We start from the raw sequence: 17,639 nt of genomic DNA on the forward strand, positions 1-17,639 counted from the left end.
GAAGAGATCCGATTTCTATCAATTCTCCTTATTCCCCATGAAAAAAGCCATATAGTATGGGAGTCCAGGCACCCATTTATAATGAGAACCATTTGTAATTGACATTGAAATGTACAACTTATCTCCCACTATCTGAGATAGCACAGGAACATGTTTTTTTCTATGGCAAAAATTGTGGTTTGGCTTCAGTTATGAAGTTAATAATATCATACACAGACCAGTTATGTTCACATCATAAAAGAAAAGTAATTATAATAGAATCAAGGAGAGAAATACAGCCGCCACAAAAAATTATAAATAGACAAATTTCATTAATTGTCATTAACTTTTATCAATGATATTTTCTTTGAATAGGTACTGATAAATAAAGATTAGGGATTCACTTCCAGTCAGTGAAGAGGCCATTAGAGATGGACTACTTGTCGCTAATGCCACGATGAAGAAGGCAATTGGTCTGTTCATAGGAACCATCGTGGCTTTTGTCTCAATCAGTTTAGGAATATTAAGAGGCAGACAAAGTGGCTAGTATTATCAGTCTTGTATGTACATGTACACTGGCAACCAAAATACATAGCTGAATACAGGGTGATTCACAACTTTAAACTAGACAGAGAATATCCAGAATGAGATTTTCACTCTGCAGCAGAGTGTGCGCTCATATGAAAGTTCCTGGCAGATTAAAACTGTGTGTCGGACCGAGACTCGAACTTGGGACCTTTGCCTTTCACGGGCAAGTACTCTACCAACTGAGCTACCCAAAAACGAATTATGCCCTGTCCTCACAACTTTAATTCTGCCAGTACCTCGTCTCCTACCTTCCAAACTTTACAGAAGCTCTCCAGCGAACCTGTGAAAGCTGTGAGGATGTGGCTTAAGTCGTGCTTGGGTAGCTCAGTTGGAAGAGCACTTTCCCGCAAAAGGCAAAGGTCCGAAGTTTGAGTCTCGGTCCGGCACACAGTTTTAATCTGCCAGGAAGTTTCTCAGAGAATATCCTTCTTGTGGAAATCTTAAGAATACAGACACAACCACATCTGTAACTGGGTCATTGCAAAAATATCTTCATTAATGTATTTTTGATATTGCATAGGTGGACATAATACACTGTTACACTTTGTTAACAGGTTCTGCCTACAGCCACTTTTATCAAGATCACAGCTGCTACACTACTGCCGACCAGATAATCAAACTCAACAGTTTTATAACTGTGCAGTCTCACGTTTCATATAAATTCTACTAAGTATAAATGTCAGCTTCATTATATGTGCTATCTCTACTAATGAGAACACTTGACAACTGATAAAATTTGAACTAATTACAGCACACTTGCCAAGTGAGGAATTGGCAATGGAGATTATATCATAGATTAGCTCCAGTTTAGGTGGTTTTCCTTGAATGAATTCCAAATCCTAAAGTTCCAAGCTGATTCGATAGGTGCAACATTCTCCTCTGCCAAGGAAAAAACTTTCCAAGCAGATGGCAGAAAATTTTCTTAATATTACATTTCCCATTAGTGATTCTCGCCTCCTTCCCCATATGAAAATGTTCTTTATATACATTGTTGTACATAAGAAGGCCTATGTCAGTGGAAATGAGACCCTTCATACTGACAAAGGGTGGGTCCCTCTAAACCAGGGATACGAATGACCTGCTAACCTTCCTCAACCGAACTCCTTTTCCTCTCTGAGGAGGGAAAATATGAGTTACAACAACTGGGCTTAGTATTTTCTACTTTTAACTGTTTATACCAGCACTAACAGGAATTTTTCATCCTATTGCGTACATGTGTAATAGAATACCCTATAATACAGATGCCATAATACTTCCTCTTTACTTACCTCATCAGGAAAATTCCACAACAAATTCCTCAGTGCCAGCAATGATGCTGTGACCATAGTTTCCATGTTGTCATCTAAGGAGAAGCGAAGGAGAAGCAGTATATCTGAGTCCAACATCACTTTAAGAAGAGGTTCCTCCATACATTTATCATAATAACCAGATTTTGTCTGAAAATAAATCCAGAGTCTGGCTGTAAACATGGCTGACATGGAGAAAATGAATAGTTACTCCTTATATACCAAAGAGTGCACATTAAATGCCACCTATAATCTAGTGACCGCTTGCATACTGACTCACAGTATTTAAAAGTTTCTTTGGCCATAAATGCTACAGTATGGATTCTAACACTAGAAAACAATCTCAGAGCTTCAATTTTCAGTGTGTTACCTTATGACAACGAAACTTTTTGGAAAACTCTTAGACAGAGTACACATCATTAGATGATAAAACTGCTCAAAATGGGTTGATGTTCACCGATAGGACATAAACTTCAGATATGTGAATCAACATTTATAAGGGAACAGGAAGTCTTGGGTGGAATACAAATAATGGAAGGAGTAAAGATAGCCACTCACCTTACAGTTAAGGTAAAATGTGGTAGACAGACAAAATAAGAAGAGTGAAAAGGTCACTGAGCTCTTGGCCAATGTCCTTTTCCAGAACTAACTAATACAATCCACCACACACACACACACACACACACACACACAAGGGTACATTGTCCCATTGCTACAACTCAGAACTAACTAATACAATCCACCACACACACACACACACACACACACACACACACACACAAGGGTACATTGTCCCATTGCTACAACTCGAATGGAGTGAGATGTCAGGAGGATTGGATCAGAGGAGAAAAGAGGCTACTGTAGTTGGCCCCTAAGCAGACAACTAAAACCACCGACATTACACCAGCATCCAGGGGTTGTCTTGTGGCTAGGCCACAGGCACAGACACTATCTTCCCACTACGCTGCATGTGCACCACCGATAGTGGTGCTGTCATTTCAGAACCATTTTCTTCATCTGTGGTCATGTCACTACACATATATGCACACACACCACCCATAGTGGTGCTGCAATCACAGTCACGTGATTACATGCAATCCTACCTTTATAGGCCATGATGCAGTTGCCAGCAGCCAGATAGTTTTCCTGCTCTGGACAATTAGCTGGCCACCCTGGCGGCCCACCAATCAGAGTTTTATTGTCCTTCTCACCAGCTTGTCAGCATTGGTACATCTCTGGGGGCTGCCATTGAGTGCCAACTGCCAACTCCCATCAGCCCTGACATGGTCACTGACTCATGGTCTCTACAACATAGCACTTCACAGGTTGTAGGCATTGTCATGTCCTGGAAGGCCTTACTGGTCAAAAATCACGTCCCAGCTGAGCTACATCTGATACCTACAAACACCATAGTCACACAACACCACAGTCACACAGAGCAAAATCGCCCTTATAGGCCTGCCAGTATCACTGCGTCTCAGGCAGTCACCACTGGTCAAATGCTACCTCCCAGCAGCTGCTGTCACCAACTCATCAGGTTATTGATGCTGCCAGTCTCACAAGGTGCCAGTCACACCATCACCGAAAGCCAACCGCACTGTACTCCGCCGTGTCAATTGCTTCCCTGCCACTGCACCGTGCTGGGTGCAGGCCAGTACCCGGAAGAGCTTTCCATATTCTAATACTGTATGTTGTGTTGTTGTTAAGGTTGTGCAATAAACCATTGCAGGTGTCACTGGGAACCACTGTTTACTTCCTGTGCCATTGCCACCGTGCAAGAACGCTAAAGAGGCACAGCTGGTATACAACATGACTGCTTTCACAAGTTGTCCTGCTTCTGATAGGGTAGGATATGCCAGTAAGAGGACTACAACAGGACACGCTTTTGGTTCTGCCTATTCCACAGGCATATGGGCCATGAGCAAGGAGTTTGGAGTAGGTATGGAATAAGGATGGACCAAAATGTTTCATAGATTGGGTGGGCCATGGAATACCTGACAGAACATATCTGCAAGTTGTCTGACTCTTTCACCTACAATCCTTGCCCATAGTGATTTCACCCTAGAAGTGAGCAAAACCTCTTCCTACTCAAATTCCTATGCCTCTCCATAACCCTTTCACCAAATCCATCTTCCTCCTCACCCCAACTACCTCCCACACAACCATCTTCTAATGCTATCTCTAAAAGCTATAAATCTCACCACCCTGGATGTCCCTTTGTAGATGATTAAATGCTCCTATAGGAGAATCTCAGTTCTCAATCAACACCTTCAACCTGCCACATGCAGCCTAGCTTCCCCTATTAAGGACACAAACCATTGTTTTGGTATCTTTCAATCACCCCCATACGTCTACCACTTGGATTCATGTTTACAGCTATTAAGTCATCTTCCTACACAGCAAAATCCCCCACACTCATTGGCTTGCTACCATCATAAACTACCTCTCTCAATATCTTCGACTCCAGATTTGCCACTTGCTCCTTATACACCTGACCAACTATTTATTCGCCCATACTTACTTCCCCATTGATGGGAAGATATACAACTACATCCATGCAATGGCAACGGGAGCCTACATGGCACCCTCATATTCTAACCTGTTTATGGTCTATTCATCCAAGATTCTAAATACCTTGTCTGGTTCATGTTCACTAAAGATATCTTGAAGATGTGAGTCCAGGGCAAAGACACTGCCCTCATTCCTCCACAGCTTCAACACTTCCTTTCCCATTTGTCACACCTGGTCTTCATTCCAGAGTGCCACCTTCCTGGACAGTGACCTCCATCTCTCCGACTGCCCCAAACTAACCTCTCCCCATATCAATCACCCAGCATCAACAACACATGCATTTTGATACCTGTCATCTGTTTCATACAACAATGTCTCTTGGTTACAGTAGTCACCCATAAACAACATATCTGCAGTGATGAATATTCCTTCTCCCAGTAATGTGTATGTTTTACTAAGGCCTTCACAGATAGACACTACCTTTCCGACCTAGCATACAAACATATTTCCTGTAATATATCCTCAAGTGTCCCTAATCCTACAACAACTACCAACAAAAAAACATCTGCAAAGATTGATCCCTCTCATTACCCAATACCAGAATAACTCCACTACATTCTTCACTAGGGCTATGAATACCTATCATTATGCCTGTAAATGAGGAACATACTACCCGAAATACTTTCCACCTCTCCCAAAGTGATATTCCACTGCTCACCCACTCTACAAAAGTATCTTGGTATGTCTTTATGTCACACGTAATCCCCTTGCTACCTAGGTCAGATCCTTGTGGAAGAAGTACAATCTGTCCTATGAAACCATCCACCACATTCTAGTCCAGTCCCATTACAGATACACCACAGGACATCAGAGGCAGGGTCACTCGTGAAAGTGGTAAAAACATATAACAATGCAACTGTCATTTTTTGCACAGCTTCTTATGTGATCATGACCAACAACCAAATGTCCCCCTGAATGTATGGCCACTCTAAAACTTTGGCCAAAAACAGAGTTGACTGCTCAGCTACAATGGCTGTTTCACAATCTGTGCCATCTGAATTCTGCCCCCCCCCCCCCCCCTTACCCTCCCCATACACACAAAAACCACCTCTTATACCATCTTCTCTGAATTCCAGAAATGTGAATTATTCTGATAACTGCATACACAAGACAAAAACAAAAAATATTCTTGTAGAACTTTCTTCACCCCTACTAGTTTCAGTCTTTTCTAACCCCTGCTCCACACCCACCACCACTCTTCCCAAAGCCCCTCTTTATTCCATCAATCAACATTCACACTGTCCTTTCCACAGACTCCCTCTTCCTCCTCCGAATACATTCATCCACTTAAGTGTGTGCCACACAAAACTCAACCTGTCTGTGCCAAACCAAGCTCACTAATGCCACATTCTGGTCATATTATCATGCAGCCTCTCCCACCTGGTCAGGATAATTTGCAGTGACAAGTCTTTCTTGTTAAGTGTTTTTTACTTCATTCTATTGTTTCCTTTGTGATTGATTGTGTTTTCAGCTCATGGAACAAGTTGTTTTGAATTCAATGTGGCTGCCTGAATTAAAAGAAATTATTATTTTCCTAGTTGCTGACAATTTTCTGTACATGTCTGACTGTATTGCCACTGTTTCACATTCACTGCTGTTTTCTTTCATTTGTTTGAACACAACTGTAACTCAATGAATTGCGCTCTCTGTCAATTCCTTGTGTCTGTTATGGAAATAGGATTTGGTATGTTAACAGTTTCTTCCTGTTAGATACACTACATCCTTACCTTTGCAGATGTGACCAGACAGTGGCTATTTGAGTTCACTGAATTCAGTCACAGTGTCAGCACATTATTTTCTTCATTGAGAGGTCACAGTTTGGACATAATGTATGATACAGCATACAAAATATCAAGCTAATTGAAAGCAGCATCTGTGCTCAAAGAAGTATTGCAAAAATATGAGACTTTGTGCAAAAGTAAATACAAAGAGTTCCCATGATCAGTTGCCAATACACTATAGTATGACAAACTGTCTGATAAATGTGTTTTATTGTTACAGCCCTTGAGTATATTTTAGTTGTCAAATTTGCAAACTATATATTTTATTAATAAATATGAGTTTTCAAACTGAGAGTTTAAGTAAATCCCAAAATCCGCACCAGAATTTCCAATGACAACAGGGACTTAAAAAGGTTTTACAGCATTTCACAATTATTCCTAGTATTTGTGATAATTCAAAAACACTAAATTACTGCTGGCACGAATTTTAGATACATCCTTTCAACACCTATTAGTTTTGTTCATCTATTTGGATCATTCAATCCATAACACACAGTGCTTCTTCCTCTGGGAGCAGATCCAAAATGAAATTTGAAGTCATTCAGGAAATTGTTTGCATTCATTTTCTCCAGCAGATTTAGTCCTTACAGTGTACCAGATAGTTCTTCAGCTGTCAATTCTGACAGTACAATTTACTGTAAATAATTTTCGTAAACACAAACATTAACAAAACTGTGATTAAAAAGTGAAGTTCCTATGTAAAAGTTTACCTGCTAGCTGACTTCTACATTCAATTGAATTCTACTTTTTATTCTCTATGTTATACAACTAAAAAGTATCGTTCGATGGGGTAAGGAAACATCTCTTTTTTGTGTAACAAATTTAAGCTCCAAAACTAAAATAATTTATGCAAAACTATGTAAAAATCACTACTTTTGTATTAATTCCATGTATTGTCTTTCAGTTGTGTTATATTGCAAAACAGTAATTAATTCTTAAATGTGAGAGAACATACAGATGTTAAAATTAGCAAAAGACAGCAACTGTATTTTTTAATTGGCAAATAATGCATCAGATGCAAAGCAAGTGGCTTCAACATTCAAATGTTATGCAATCAGCTAGGAAAACTAAAGACTGCTGACATGTCATTTTCTGGCCACTGCCGAACATCATTGATGTTCAAATTTGTAGCAGCCACTCACGCATCTGTTAAGGCAATCTGTAAATGCAGTTTCAGGGCAGCACTTCTGTGCATAACACTTAATATTAATGATTGGCAAATGGCGAAAAAACAATATGAGAGATCATCCACTCCACGGTATCAAAGCAGGTTAGACAAAATTTTGGATTATTAATTTTCTTTCTCTTAGTGGTAAATTCATATCTGTGCAATGTGATAATTTAAACATCATTTTTAATTGGCTTCTTCTTTTAATTAATGGAACTACAGTTAATTTCCTCTTATCAAATTTTATTTTTCAGTTACCACTAAAGAGTGCCACACAAAGTAGAGAGAAAACTTTCTTTTTCGAAAATAATACAAAAGCAAACTGGTGCTTTTCATTTATTATTATAATGTTGTTCTACCAAGAACCGACGGAAGATTCTGTTAATATAATAATAATTCAGCCTGAATAACCATATTTTGCAACGTGAACAGCTGTGAGATGTCCAGCAAGAGGGTCAACAAGGTTGTGGAAGATACCAAAAGGGGTGTGGAGCGATGCCCACTCCAGTGCTGTGGCCAGCTGCACTAGGTTTCTCAGGTTGTCCCACAGATTCTTAATTAAGTTTAAATCTGGGGAGTTTGTTGGTCAGGAGAGTACAGTAGATTCATCCTGTCCTCTTTGAACCATACACATACACTGCGAGCTGAATGACATGTTTCATTGTCCTACTGGTAGATGCCATTGTGCTGTGGAAAAAACAAATGGCATATAGGGGTGGACATGGTTCACAAGGATAGTTGCAAAGCTTTGTTGATCTTCTGTGCCTTGCAGAATGAGAAGAACACTCAGGGAATGCAATGAAAACATTCCCCAGAACATAATGCACCCTCCTCCATCCTGGAGGGTATTTACTTTCACACATTTCACACTGTACGTGCAAACAGCCATCTTTCCGATGCTGCATAAAATATGCTCACCTGGAAAGGCCACCTGTCATCACCCAGAGGATGTCCAGTTGTGTTATTGGTGTACAAATTCCAGCCTTCATCTGCGATGAACAGCAGTCAGCATGGGTGCGTGAACAAAAATGTTTGGTGAACAGTCATTAAGGAGACAGTGTAGGTAGCCCCTTGGTTCATCTGGATTTTCAGTTGCTCAGCAGTTGATGTCTGTTTACATCTCCACAGCCATCACTCAACCCTTTCATCCATGGCCCGTGGTGCACCACAGTTATCTTGCTGCCAGTTTCAGATTGTGACATTTTTCCACGCACGGTGTATTTCAACCATAGTGGCACACGGGATAGTTTACAAACTTAGCCATTTCAGAAATGCTTCCACCCTTGGCCTAAACGCCAATGACCATGCTCTTTTGGACATCAGATAATCGCACTATTTTCGCATTATGATGACTACATTGTTTTCCATGTCCCCTCAACATGCTTTATATACCCTCTGCCGTTAGTGCTTCCACCTGCCACCTATGAGGCGTTACGGCACACTGGCACTGAACATAGCTGGAGACCACATTAATTTGACGACTGTGTATGTGTCCAGTTGTTATCATTTAGATGGTATAGCACCTGACGATTATTTTGCAGTATGAACTGTAACCACTTTAGACAAATTATAGGGTTCCACTTTATCTAAATGTTTAAGGACGAATCAATACAACCATATTTTTTTTTGAACAAATAACTTGGCATTTCAAAGTTTTGGCATAAGTACAGGGCTATTACAAATGATTGAAGCGATTTCATAAATTCACTGTAGCTCCATTCATTGACATATGGTCACGACACACTACAGATACGTAGAAAAACTCATAAAGTTTTGTTCGGCTGAAGCCGCACTTCAGGTTTCTGCCGCCAGAGCGCTCGAGAGCGCAGTGAGACAAAACTTGTTTTCAGTGACGAAGCAACATTTTTTCTTAATGGTGAAGTGAACAGACACAATGTGCGAATCTGGGCGGTAGAGAATCCTCATGCATTCGTGCAGCAAATTCGCAATTCACCAAAAGTTAACGTGTTTTGTGCAATCTCACGGTTTAAAGTTTACGGCCCCTTTTTCTTCTGCGAAAAAAACGTTACAGGACACGTGTATCTGGACATGCTGGAAAATTGGCTCATGCCACAACTGGAGACCAACAGCGCCGACTTCATCTTTCAGCAGGATGGTGCCTCCACCGGACTTCCATCATGATGTTCGGCATTTCTTAAACAGGAGATTGGAAAACCGATGGATCGGTCGTGGTGGAGATCATGATCAGCAATTCATGTCATGGCCTCCACGCTCTCCCGACCTAACCCCATGCGATTTCTTTCTGTGGGGTTATGTGAAAGATTCAGTGTTTAAACCTCCTCTACCAAGAAACGTGCCAGAACTGCGAGCTTGCATCAACGATGTTTTCGAACTCATTGATGGGGACATGCTGCGCCAAGTGTGGGAGGAACTTGATTATCGGCTTGATGTCTGTCGAATCACTAAAGGGGCACATATCAAACATTTGTGAATGCCTAAAAAAACTTTTTGAGTTTTTGTATGTGTGTGCAAAGCATTGTGAAAATATCTCAAATAATAAAGTTATTGTAGACCTGTGAAATCGCTTCAATCATTTGTAATAACCCTGTACATGATTCTCAGTAGAGAATTAACACTTTTTGTTACTAATTTGATAGTTTTGTTTCATTATGAAGTTAAAATCTGTAGTTGGTGAAACTAATAATGTCTCATAAAAATAAGTAAACTCCAAGTAATTTAGTTTTCGAAAGAATGTAAAATCTTGATTTCTCCTATAAAAATGAGGCAACCAATAAAAAACCAAATTATTTATGATTGTGTTCAATGAATAATTGCTGAATATAAGTTGATGTTTGACAAATCTCAAGATAAGAAAGAAATTTTATTAAAGAAAAGGAATATATATGTCACCCTGTTTGTATTATTGAAGTCAAATTTGTAAAAGAATGTAAAGCTAGCAATTTTAGATGAAAATAATAAATAATTTGTAGCAAGAAATCTCTCATAAAATTGTCTGAGTATGACAGAAGTAATTTTAATGCCATTTTCAACTAAGTAAGAAATTTATTAACTGTTGATATTCTGTGATGGTTAGAAGAAAATAAGGAAGTAGCATTTAAAGTGGTTCCATCATGCTGGAAGACCACGTCTATCCTTGTAGCCACAACAACCTCTTCAAATAATGCTAGGAGCTCGATTTCAAGGTAGTTTAGATAATGGGGCCAGCAAGGCAATACAGGAACACAACAGGCCCAATCACTGACTGTCTACCACACCACACGTCTAACAAGGAGCTTTCTTGAAAGTACGTCTATTGAAAGGCCTGGGGTTTTCATCAGTATTAATGAGATTAGTCAGCAATATACAATTAGCCAATGACAATTCAAACTATCTATCTTCATCTCTTTGTCAAAGGTATTGAATTCACTGTAAATGAGAATGATACAGGTTGTACATATGTAATGTCAACCATATTCTTGTGTATGGAACAGTATGTTTAGAAACTCTGCATGTCTTTGTTGAAGGACTATGCTTCGCCAACTGAATAATGTCTTCTACTTCATCCACATTCTCTTTATTTGCACATTCAGATGAGCTATGACTACTGGGCACTGCAACAATTTTACACAGTTTGCTGAATGTATGGGTAAGCACTGTTCTATCTGGTACTCTGCAATTAAGAAATTATGTACTGTATTCTCTACAAGCAGCATCACCATTTTGATTCCAAAACCCATATAGAAATACCATATCAGCATACTTGGCATTTGTAAATATGGGTGGCACGCTCAAACGACAGAGTAGAATTGACCAACAAATCACAATCACAATCACAGTTGAAAAATTCAGCTGTGAAAACTCGAGCAATACTTCAAAGCCTGAGCCTCAAAATAAACATGACAATTTATACAAAAATATTGTCAATCCTGTATTTTCCATTAGGCCTAATGACAATTTATGCAAATTCTAAAACTTTAAAACTGTCACGTTCCTCTGAACGAGCTAATCTCCTACAGTTATAGAAACATTTTCATGGGGTTTTCACGCATAACTTGAACATAGCTTGGGGTAACATACATGCTTTATTTAATCAAAATTGAATGATGGAAAAAAGATACTGTAATTTACAGTTTTATCAAAAGTCATCATGTCTGCCTGTTTGAAGTAACTTGAGCACAGCTTGGGGCAACATATAGGCTTTACTTCATCAAAATTGGATCATGGGAAAAAATAGGTATCATGATCTAAAGTTTTATCTAAAACTATTGTGCGTACCTGAAAAAAGATATCATAATGCAAAAGTGTGTTTGTCTATTATCTTTTCACATCTAAACCAATGAACCGGTTTTGATGAAATTTGGTATGGAGATGGCCTGAATGCTGAGGAAGAACGCAGGCTACTTCATAAACTGTTTAGTACAAGACATTTATTGATTTGAAGAATCATGGAGGTAAAAAAGGAGATGGTGCTATAAACTTTCACTATATTTTATTTTGGAACCATGGTGGGCAGGGCCTGCCACCATCTCAAATGGCCCAAAACATTAGCTAACTACTGTTTACGATTGATTCTTGTTCATTATTTCTGTCATTTGCACACAACAACCGTTTTAAATACTAAAAATTACAATGCTTCTGAAGTGCCAGGAAGGGAATTTCAGAATTTTTTTTGTTCTTGAAAGTGTATTGCTCTAATAATGATACACAATTGGAGCCATTAATGTGACTTGTTTTTCATTCAATTATGTTGAAAACCAGGGAGGGAAAGAAGTGATATGAAAAGCGTGCTTTTGTAAACCCATTAATTCCAATTTTACCGTATTTGTATCAATAGCAAATGAAGCTACTCTAAAAACAATGTTTGTTTGCTTACTGGTATTGTTTCTTGTTCATTAATTTTCAGCTTTCAACTTACATGCACAGTATTTTTAATGTTCATGTGTGCAAAAAAAAAAACTTTTCTACAAGTTCTTTGCTAACCCATAAATGCATGCAATGAGGCAAGAAGAAAGGCATGCTATCATATCTTATGCATGTCGATAAAGTGAACAATTATTGAAATTTCAAAGAAACAGAACTGCATAGTGGTACATCTCCATGCAGAATAGAGTTCTTATGACAGTCAGTGCATTAGTTTCACTGTAGTTTAGGTATCTTCTTACTCTGAAATTTTAGCTATGATGCATCATTCATTGTTTGGCCTATAATTGCAGTTTACATGTTCCATGTATCATTTGCACAATAGATTGAAATGATGTAGAGTGGGTCATTTATATTAACATCACTTTTTGTTTATATGTTCCTATGCTGATCACTTATTAGTTATTTTTTTGTTTTTAGTTAAAGACAGACAGATGTTCATCACTAATTCCTGCCCATCACCATTCACACATTACAATAATAGATAGTCTTCCGTGGAATACAAGGAGCTGCCAAAGAGATTCGTTTCTAGTTTAGTTTCAAATTTCATTTTGCTGTCACACACACAAACACACATACAGAGGCACATGTGCGCACAAGCCCACAGTGTCTCTGGCTGTTCTAAGCAGAATCTTTTGTTTTAAACAGAGAGGAAATGCGAACAATGAATAATTAATGGCAGGTGGAATTTAGGGTGTGAGATGGTGCACCAACCATCAGTCAGTCACATAGCCATGTGTTATGTGGGGATGAGATGTGAATACAGTGTTGGAGTATTTGCAGTTTGGAAGGCAATGAAAAGCACAGGAAAGAATAAAAGTAAAGAGCACAACCACAATTCATGCATACAAAGTAAAATATTGCTTGAATGGCTCCATTTATGAATAAAATGAGATTCCTTTGAACTTTTAGATTACACTGGCAGTTTTGATGAACCAACAACTTCCTCCACACAATCAAAGAATCAGATGCTACTTGGTATACTATCACAAAAGTTGACAGAGATCCCCAACAGTTGGAAATAGGCATGGGTATGTCAGAGTAATGTCACGGGGCAAGTATCGCCATGGTGAACCATGGAGGTATAAATCCGGTGAACCTAATGTTTTGGACTCAATAAGATGGCAGACGTCAGCTTCAAATTTGGCATGTAATGACAATTCCCTTATTTATTTACTTCTATATCAAGAATATTACATGAGTTAGGAAAACAGTTTTACTCTTTGAAACAGCTATTTATTCTTTGACTTTTGAACTTTATCATATTTATGAAAATACTTTTATTGATTGTTATGCTCTACATAAGATGATTCTACATAATCAACACAATGCTTCTACAATACTCAAAGTGTATAATCCACGTTTTCATGCTGCAATGTAATGTGTGTGGATGGAAGTATGTGCATTACATTTTCACAGCTACACCAACCAGCCAATTTCAATGAATTTTGATATGGAGATAGCCTGAACCCTGAGGAAGAAGACAGGCTATTTAAAAAAAGAAAGAAAGAAAAATAAAAGTCAACATCTGGAAGTCCGAAGTAGGGGATGGAACATCTTTTTTTCCATCGGCGAACATAAATCATGTTAAAAATTATTAAATTTGCTGCGTAATGTACATGCTGTGTAATGTATAGCTACTTCAGTAGTACAATTTGTAGACATGAGCTCCTGCCCACACTCGTCTGCATGCACCACTTGGCAGCAACACTGTGTTTGTGCCATGTCATATGTCATCGTGGGTTGGGGTAGTTGGAGGAAAGGGAAAATGGGGAGGGTGGGGGGGGGGCTGGGGTCACACATGAAAAGCTACAATTATCCAAACAGACAGACAATGGCTGGCAGTGTGGTTCTGAAGTCCCTTGTCTAAGTCATATGGTCTCCTTTTGTAATTATTCAATCCACTCCATTAAGTTATGTCATTCAGCTGTCAAAAACAGTACTTTACTCTTTAGTTCATATCCTTTTGCTGCAATTATTTTTAAAAAGTTATATTTCATTGTCTGTTAATATTGTAATCTTCTTGAGGTGGTATGCCAGCTGTGTTCTAGTACCATCTGAATTCAACATTATTATGAAAAGAATAGATTGCTACTCACCATATAGAGGAGATGCTGAATCTCAGACAGGCACAATGAAAAGACTGCTGTATGTTTTAGTGTTTGGTCAAAAGGCCTTCTTCTGAAATAGAGAACACACACACGCAAAGCACAAATCACACACCAATGATCACTGTCTCCGGCTGTCTCTGGCTGCCAGAGACAGTGGTCGTGTGTGTGTGTGTGTGTGTGTGTGTGTGTGTGTGTGTGTGTGTGTGTGTGTGTGTTGTGTGTGTGTGTGTGTGTGTGTGTGTGTGTGTGTGTTTTTGTTTTGTGCTTGTGTGAATCACGTGTGTTTTTTGCTTCAGAAGAAGGCCTTTCGGCTGAAAGCTAAAATGTATAGCAGTCATTTTGCTGAGACTGTCTGTGGCTTAGCGTCTCCTCTATAAGGTGAGAAGAAAGCTATCCTTTTCATAATATTGCCGTTATCCCATCACAGACTTTCTGGTGTCATGTGATTGCATCATGTCCTCTTCACATGTTATCAGAGTTAATTTGTTCACTAACGACACTTACCACATTTTCCTGATTCATGAATGAGTATACTGCACTATAACTGAGTGTCCATATGCTGATTTATTCGGAGATGTGTCTGGACTGACTGACTGTACACCCTCCACCACCCCATCTCATGTTTTCAGCAGTATGTGTGGTGTGACTGCTGGTACTGATGATGGTCAATGTAAAACGGAGTTCCCTAAGCCAAGGCAGTTGGATGTGGCACGGTCTGCCGATAACTGCAGGCTTTTTCAAGGAGAAAAAGTCACATGTACTCTCTTAACAACTGTCAAATTTCCTCATACATTTAATCCCACTGAAGGAATGGTGACAGAACGAGCAGGAAACAGAATGGGGTGCTAAGCAGGCTTGATCTGGCTAACAAATTCAGACATTTCATGCACACTTGTAAAGCTTGTGTGATTAATGCGTAACCTATTGCATAATGGAGGTATACAGACGGCTATTCTTCCTTCACTCTACTTGCAAGTGGAACAGAAAAGCAAATGACTAATAGTGGTACAAGGTACCCTCCATCATGCATCATACAATGGTTTGCATAGTATGTATGTAGATGTAGATTTACATCTTGCATGTCTTCTTAGAGTTGTTATTATGTTTTCTCTCAATAATAAAACTAGTAATTCCAAAATTCATGATCAACCTTATTCATGCTTTTATCATCCTTGGTCTAGATGTAGCTGACTTGTAGTGGCAAGTAGAAGCTCATGTTTAATCATAAATATCTCAAGTATTTTCAGTTCTCAGAATTACAAGTCTCTATCGCTCAAAAAGCAGCCATCAATGTTTTTTGCTGACATTAACTGAACAGCACAGAACAATACATCTCAATTTTTCTTATATTTGTATGCTGACTTTAACATTTTTATGACCAAACACATATGGTTTACAATTACAAACAATTTAAGTTGGAGTAATCACAGAGAAAATGTTGTTGGTTACATGAACCAAAAACTGCATTTTACTGGTAAAATGCTTAGAAGAAGCAAAAAATCTACTAAACAGGTTGACTACACTACACCTGCCCATCCTCTTCTGGAGTACTGCACACAGTGTGGGATCTTTCCCAGATAAGACTGATGAAGGACATACAAAAATTTCAGAGAGTGTAGCTCATTTTCTATTACCATGAAATAAGGGGGAGACTGTCACAGATATGATAAAGTGAGTTCGGGCAGCAATCATTAAAGTAAAGGCTTTTTTCACTGTGGTACGATATTTCTACAAAATTAAATCACCAACTTCCTACTCTGGATGCAAAAATATTTTGTTGACTTCCACCTAATTAGGGAGAAATGACCTTCATGATAAAAAAAAAGAGAAATCATGATTGCATGGAGAGATATTTCTCACATGCAACTCCCAAATGGAATCATAGAGAAATTGTTGACAGGGATTCTATGAAACCTTTACCAAATACTTAAGTGTGAATTATAGAGTAATTACAGAGTCTGGTCTTAGTGTCCAGAGACAAGAGTGGCCTCGTGTATGTGACTTATGTGCTTTTGCGCGAGTGGGGGGGAGGGGGGGGGGCAGAGAGGGTGGGGCAGCAACACCTCCTCTATGTGTTGAGTTGCACTCTATACATTCCATATGGTAATTATAGAGTAATCATGTAAATGTAGATGCTGATGTAGAATGCATGATAAGGCTTATAATTTCCTTACCTTCTCAAGAATATTTGCAATAGTTGTTATAGAGAGTACTCGCTGCTGTAAAACTGAACTTCTTGTCAACTGGAACAGTTCTTGTAAGGTGTAGCCAGGTCTGCCTGGTTCCTCTCCATGATGATGAAGACCTTTATTTACATCTAATGACTCATCAGCATATGGCAGTAACATACCTGTGCAGAATGGAAAAAATATTAAGTTATAAACAGTTTGGAAAGTTTGTGTGCCTAAAAAATTAGAAAATATGCAAAAGATGGATAACAAGGAGTGCCTAAGGAATGGAGGAATAGACGATGAGTAAACATGCTTAAGAACAATAATACCTGATTTGCAATCATCACTATTGGTACACCAAGTTCTGAGAGTGATTTAATTCCTGTTGTAAAAGCAACATCAGCACAGCTTGAGCTAACTACTGTCACTATCTCACATGCATTTCACCACTCAATTGTGAGGAGACAACATTACGCAGTAGATGTGTGATTGCTGTGTGTCAAAGATGTTGTGTTACAAATTGCAATGGAGTAATATCTCTAAATCAAGTGTTCAAGACATTCTCCAGAATGCTTTGAAGATGAGAAAAGTGTATGCAAGTGTACAAAAAAAATGCACAAACACACACACACAAGTTTCAAGCTTTCGCAACCCAAGGTTGCTTCATCAGGAAAGAGGGAAGGAGAGGGAAAGACGAAAGGATGTGGGTTTTAAGGGAGAGGGTAAGGAGTTATTCCAATCCCGGGAGCGGAAAGACTTACCATAGGGGGAAAAAAGGACAGGTATACACTCGCACGCACACACATATCCATCCGCACATATACAGATATGTAAAGGCAAAGAGGTTGGGCAGAGATGTCAGTCGAGGCGGAAGTACAGAGGCAAAGATGTTGTTGAATGACAAGTGATGTATGAGGGGCGGCAACTTGAAATTGGCGGAGATTGAGGCCTGGTGAGTAACGGGAAGAGAGAATATATTGAAAGGCAACTTCCCATCTCGGGAGATCTGATAGGTTGGTGTCAGTGGGAAGTCATATACAGACACCAGTCTGTATATGTGCGGATGGATATGTGTGTGTGTGTGTGTGTGTGTGTGTGTGTTG

The 17,639-nt window shown here is 39.1% G+C and overlaps 1 protein-coding gene across 1 annotated transcript in view; it reads right to left on the minus strand.

Moving 5' to 3' along the window:
• Positions 1-17,639, minus strand: part of LOC124794850 (RNA polymerase II-associated protein 1) — a 204,511-nt gene that overhangs the window by 87,947 nt on the left and 98,925 nt on the right. The window contains exons 6-7 of the mRNA XM_047258515.1: positions 16,540-16,715; positions 1,836-2,003 (exon numbers count right to left, since the gene is read on the minus strand). Of these exons, the coding sequence (XP_047114471.1) occupies positions 1,836-2,003; positions 16,540-16,715 (344 nt within the window). The remainder of the gene's footprint in view (positions 1-1,835; positions 2,004-16,539; positions 16,716-17,639) is intronic.

Source organism: Schistocerca piceifrons, chromosome 4 (genome assembly GCF_021461385.2).
Source record: "Schistocerca piceifrons isolate TAMUIC-IGC-003096 chromosome 4, iqSchPice1.1, whole genome shotgun sequence".
Taxonomy (NCBI): Eukaryota; Metazoa; Arthropoda; class Insecta; order Orthoptera; family Acrididae; genus Schistocerca; species Schistocerca piceifrons.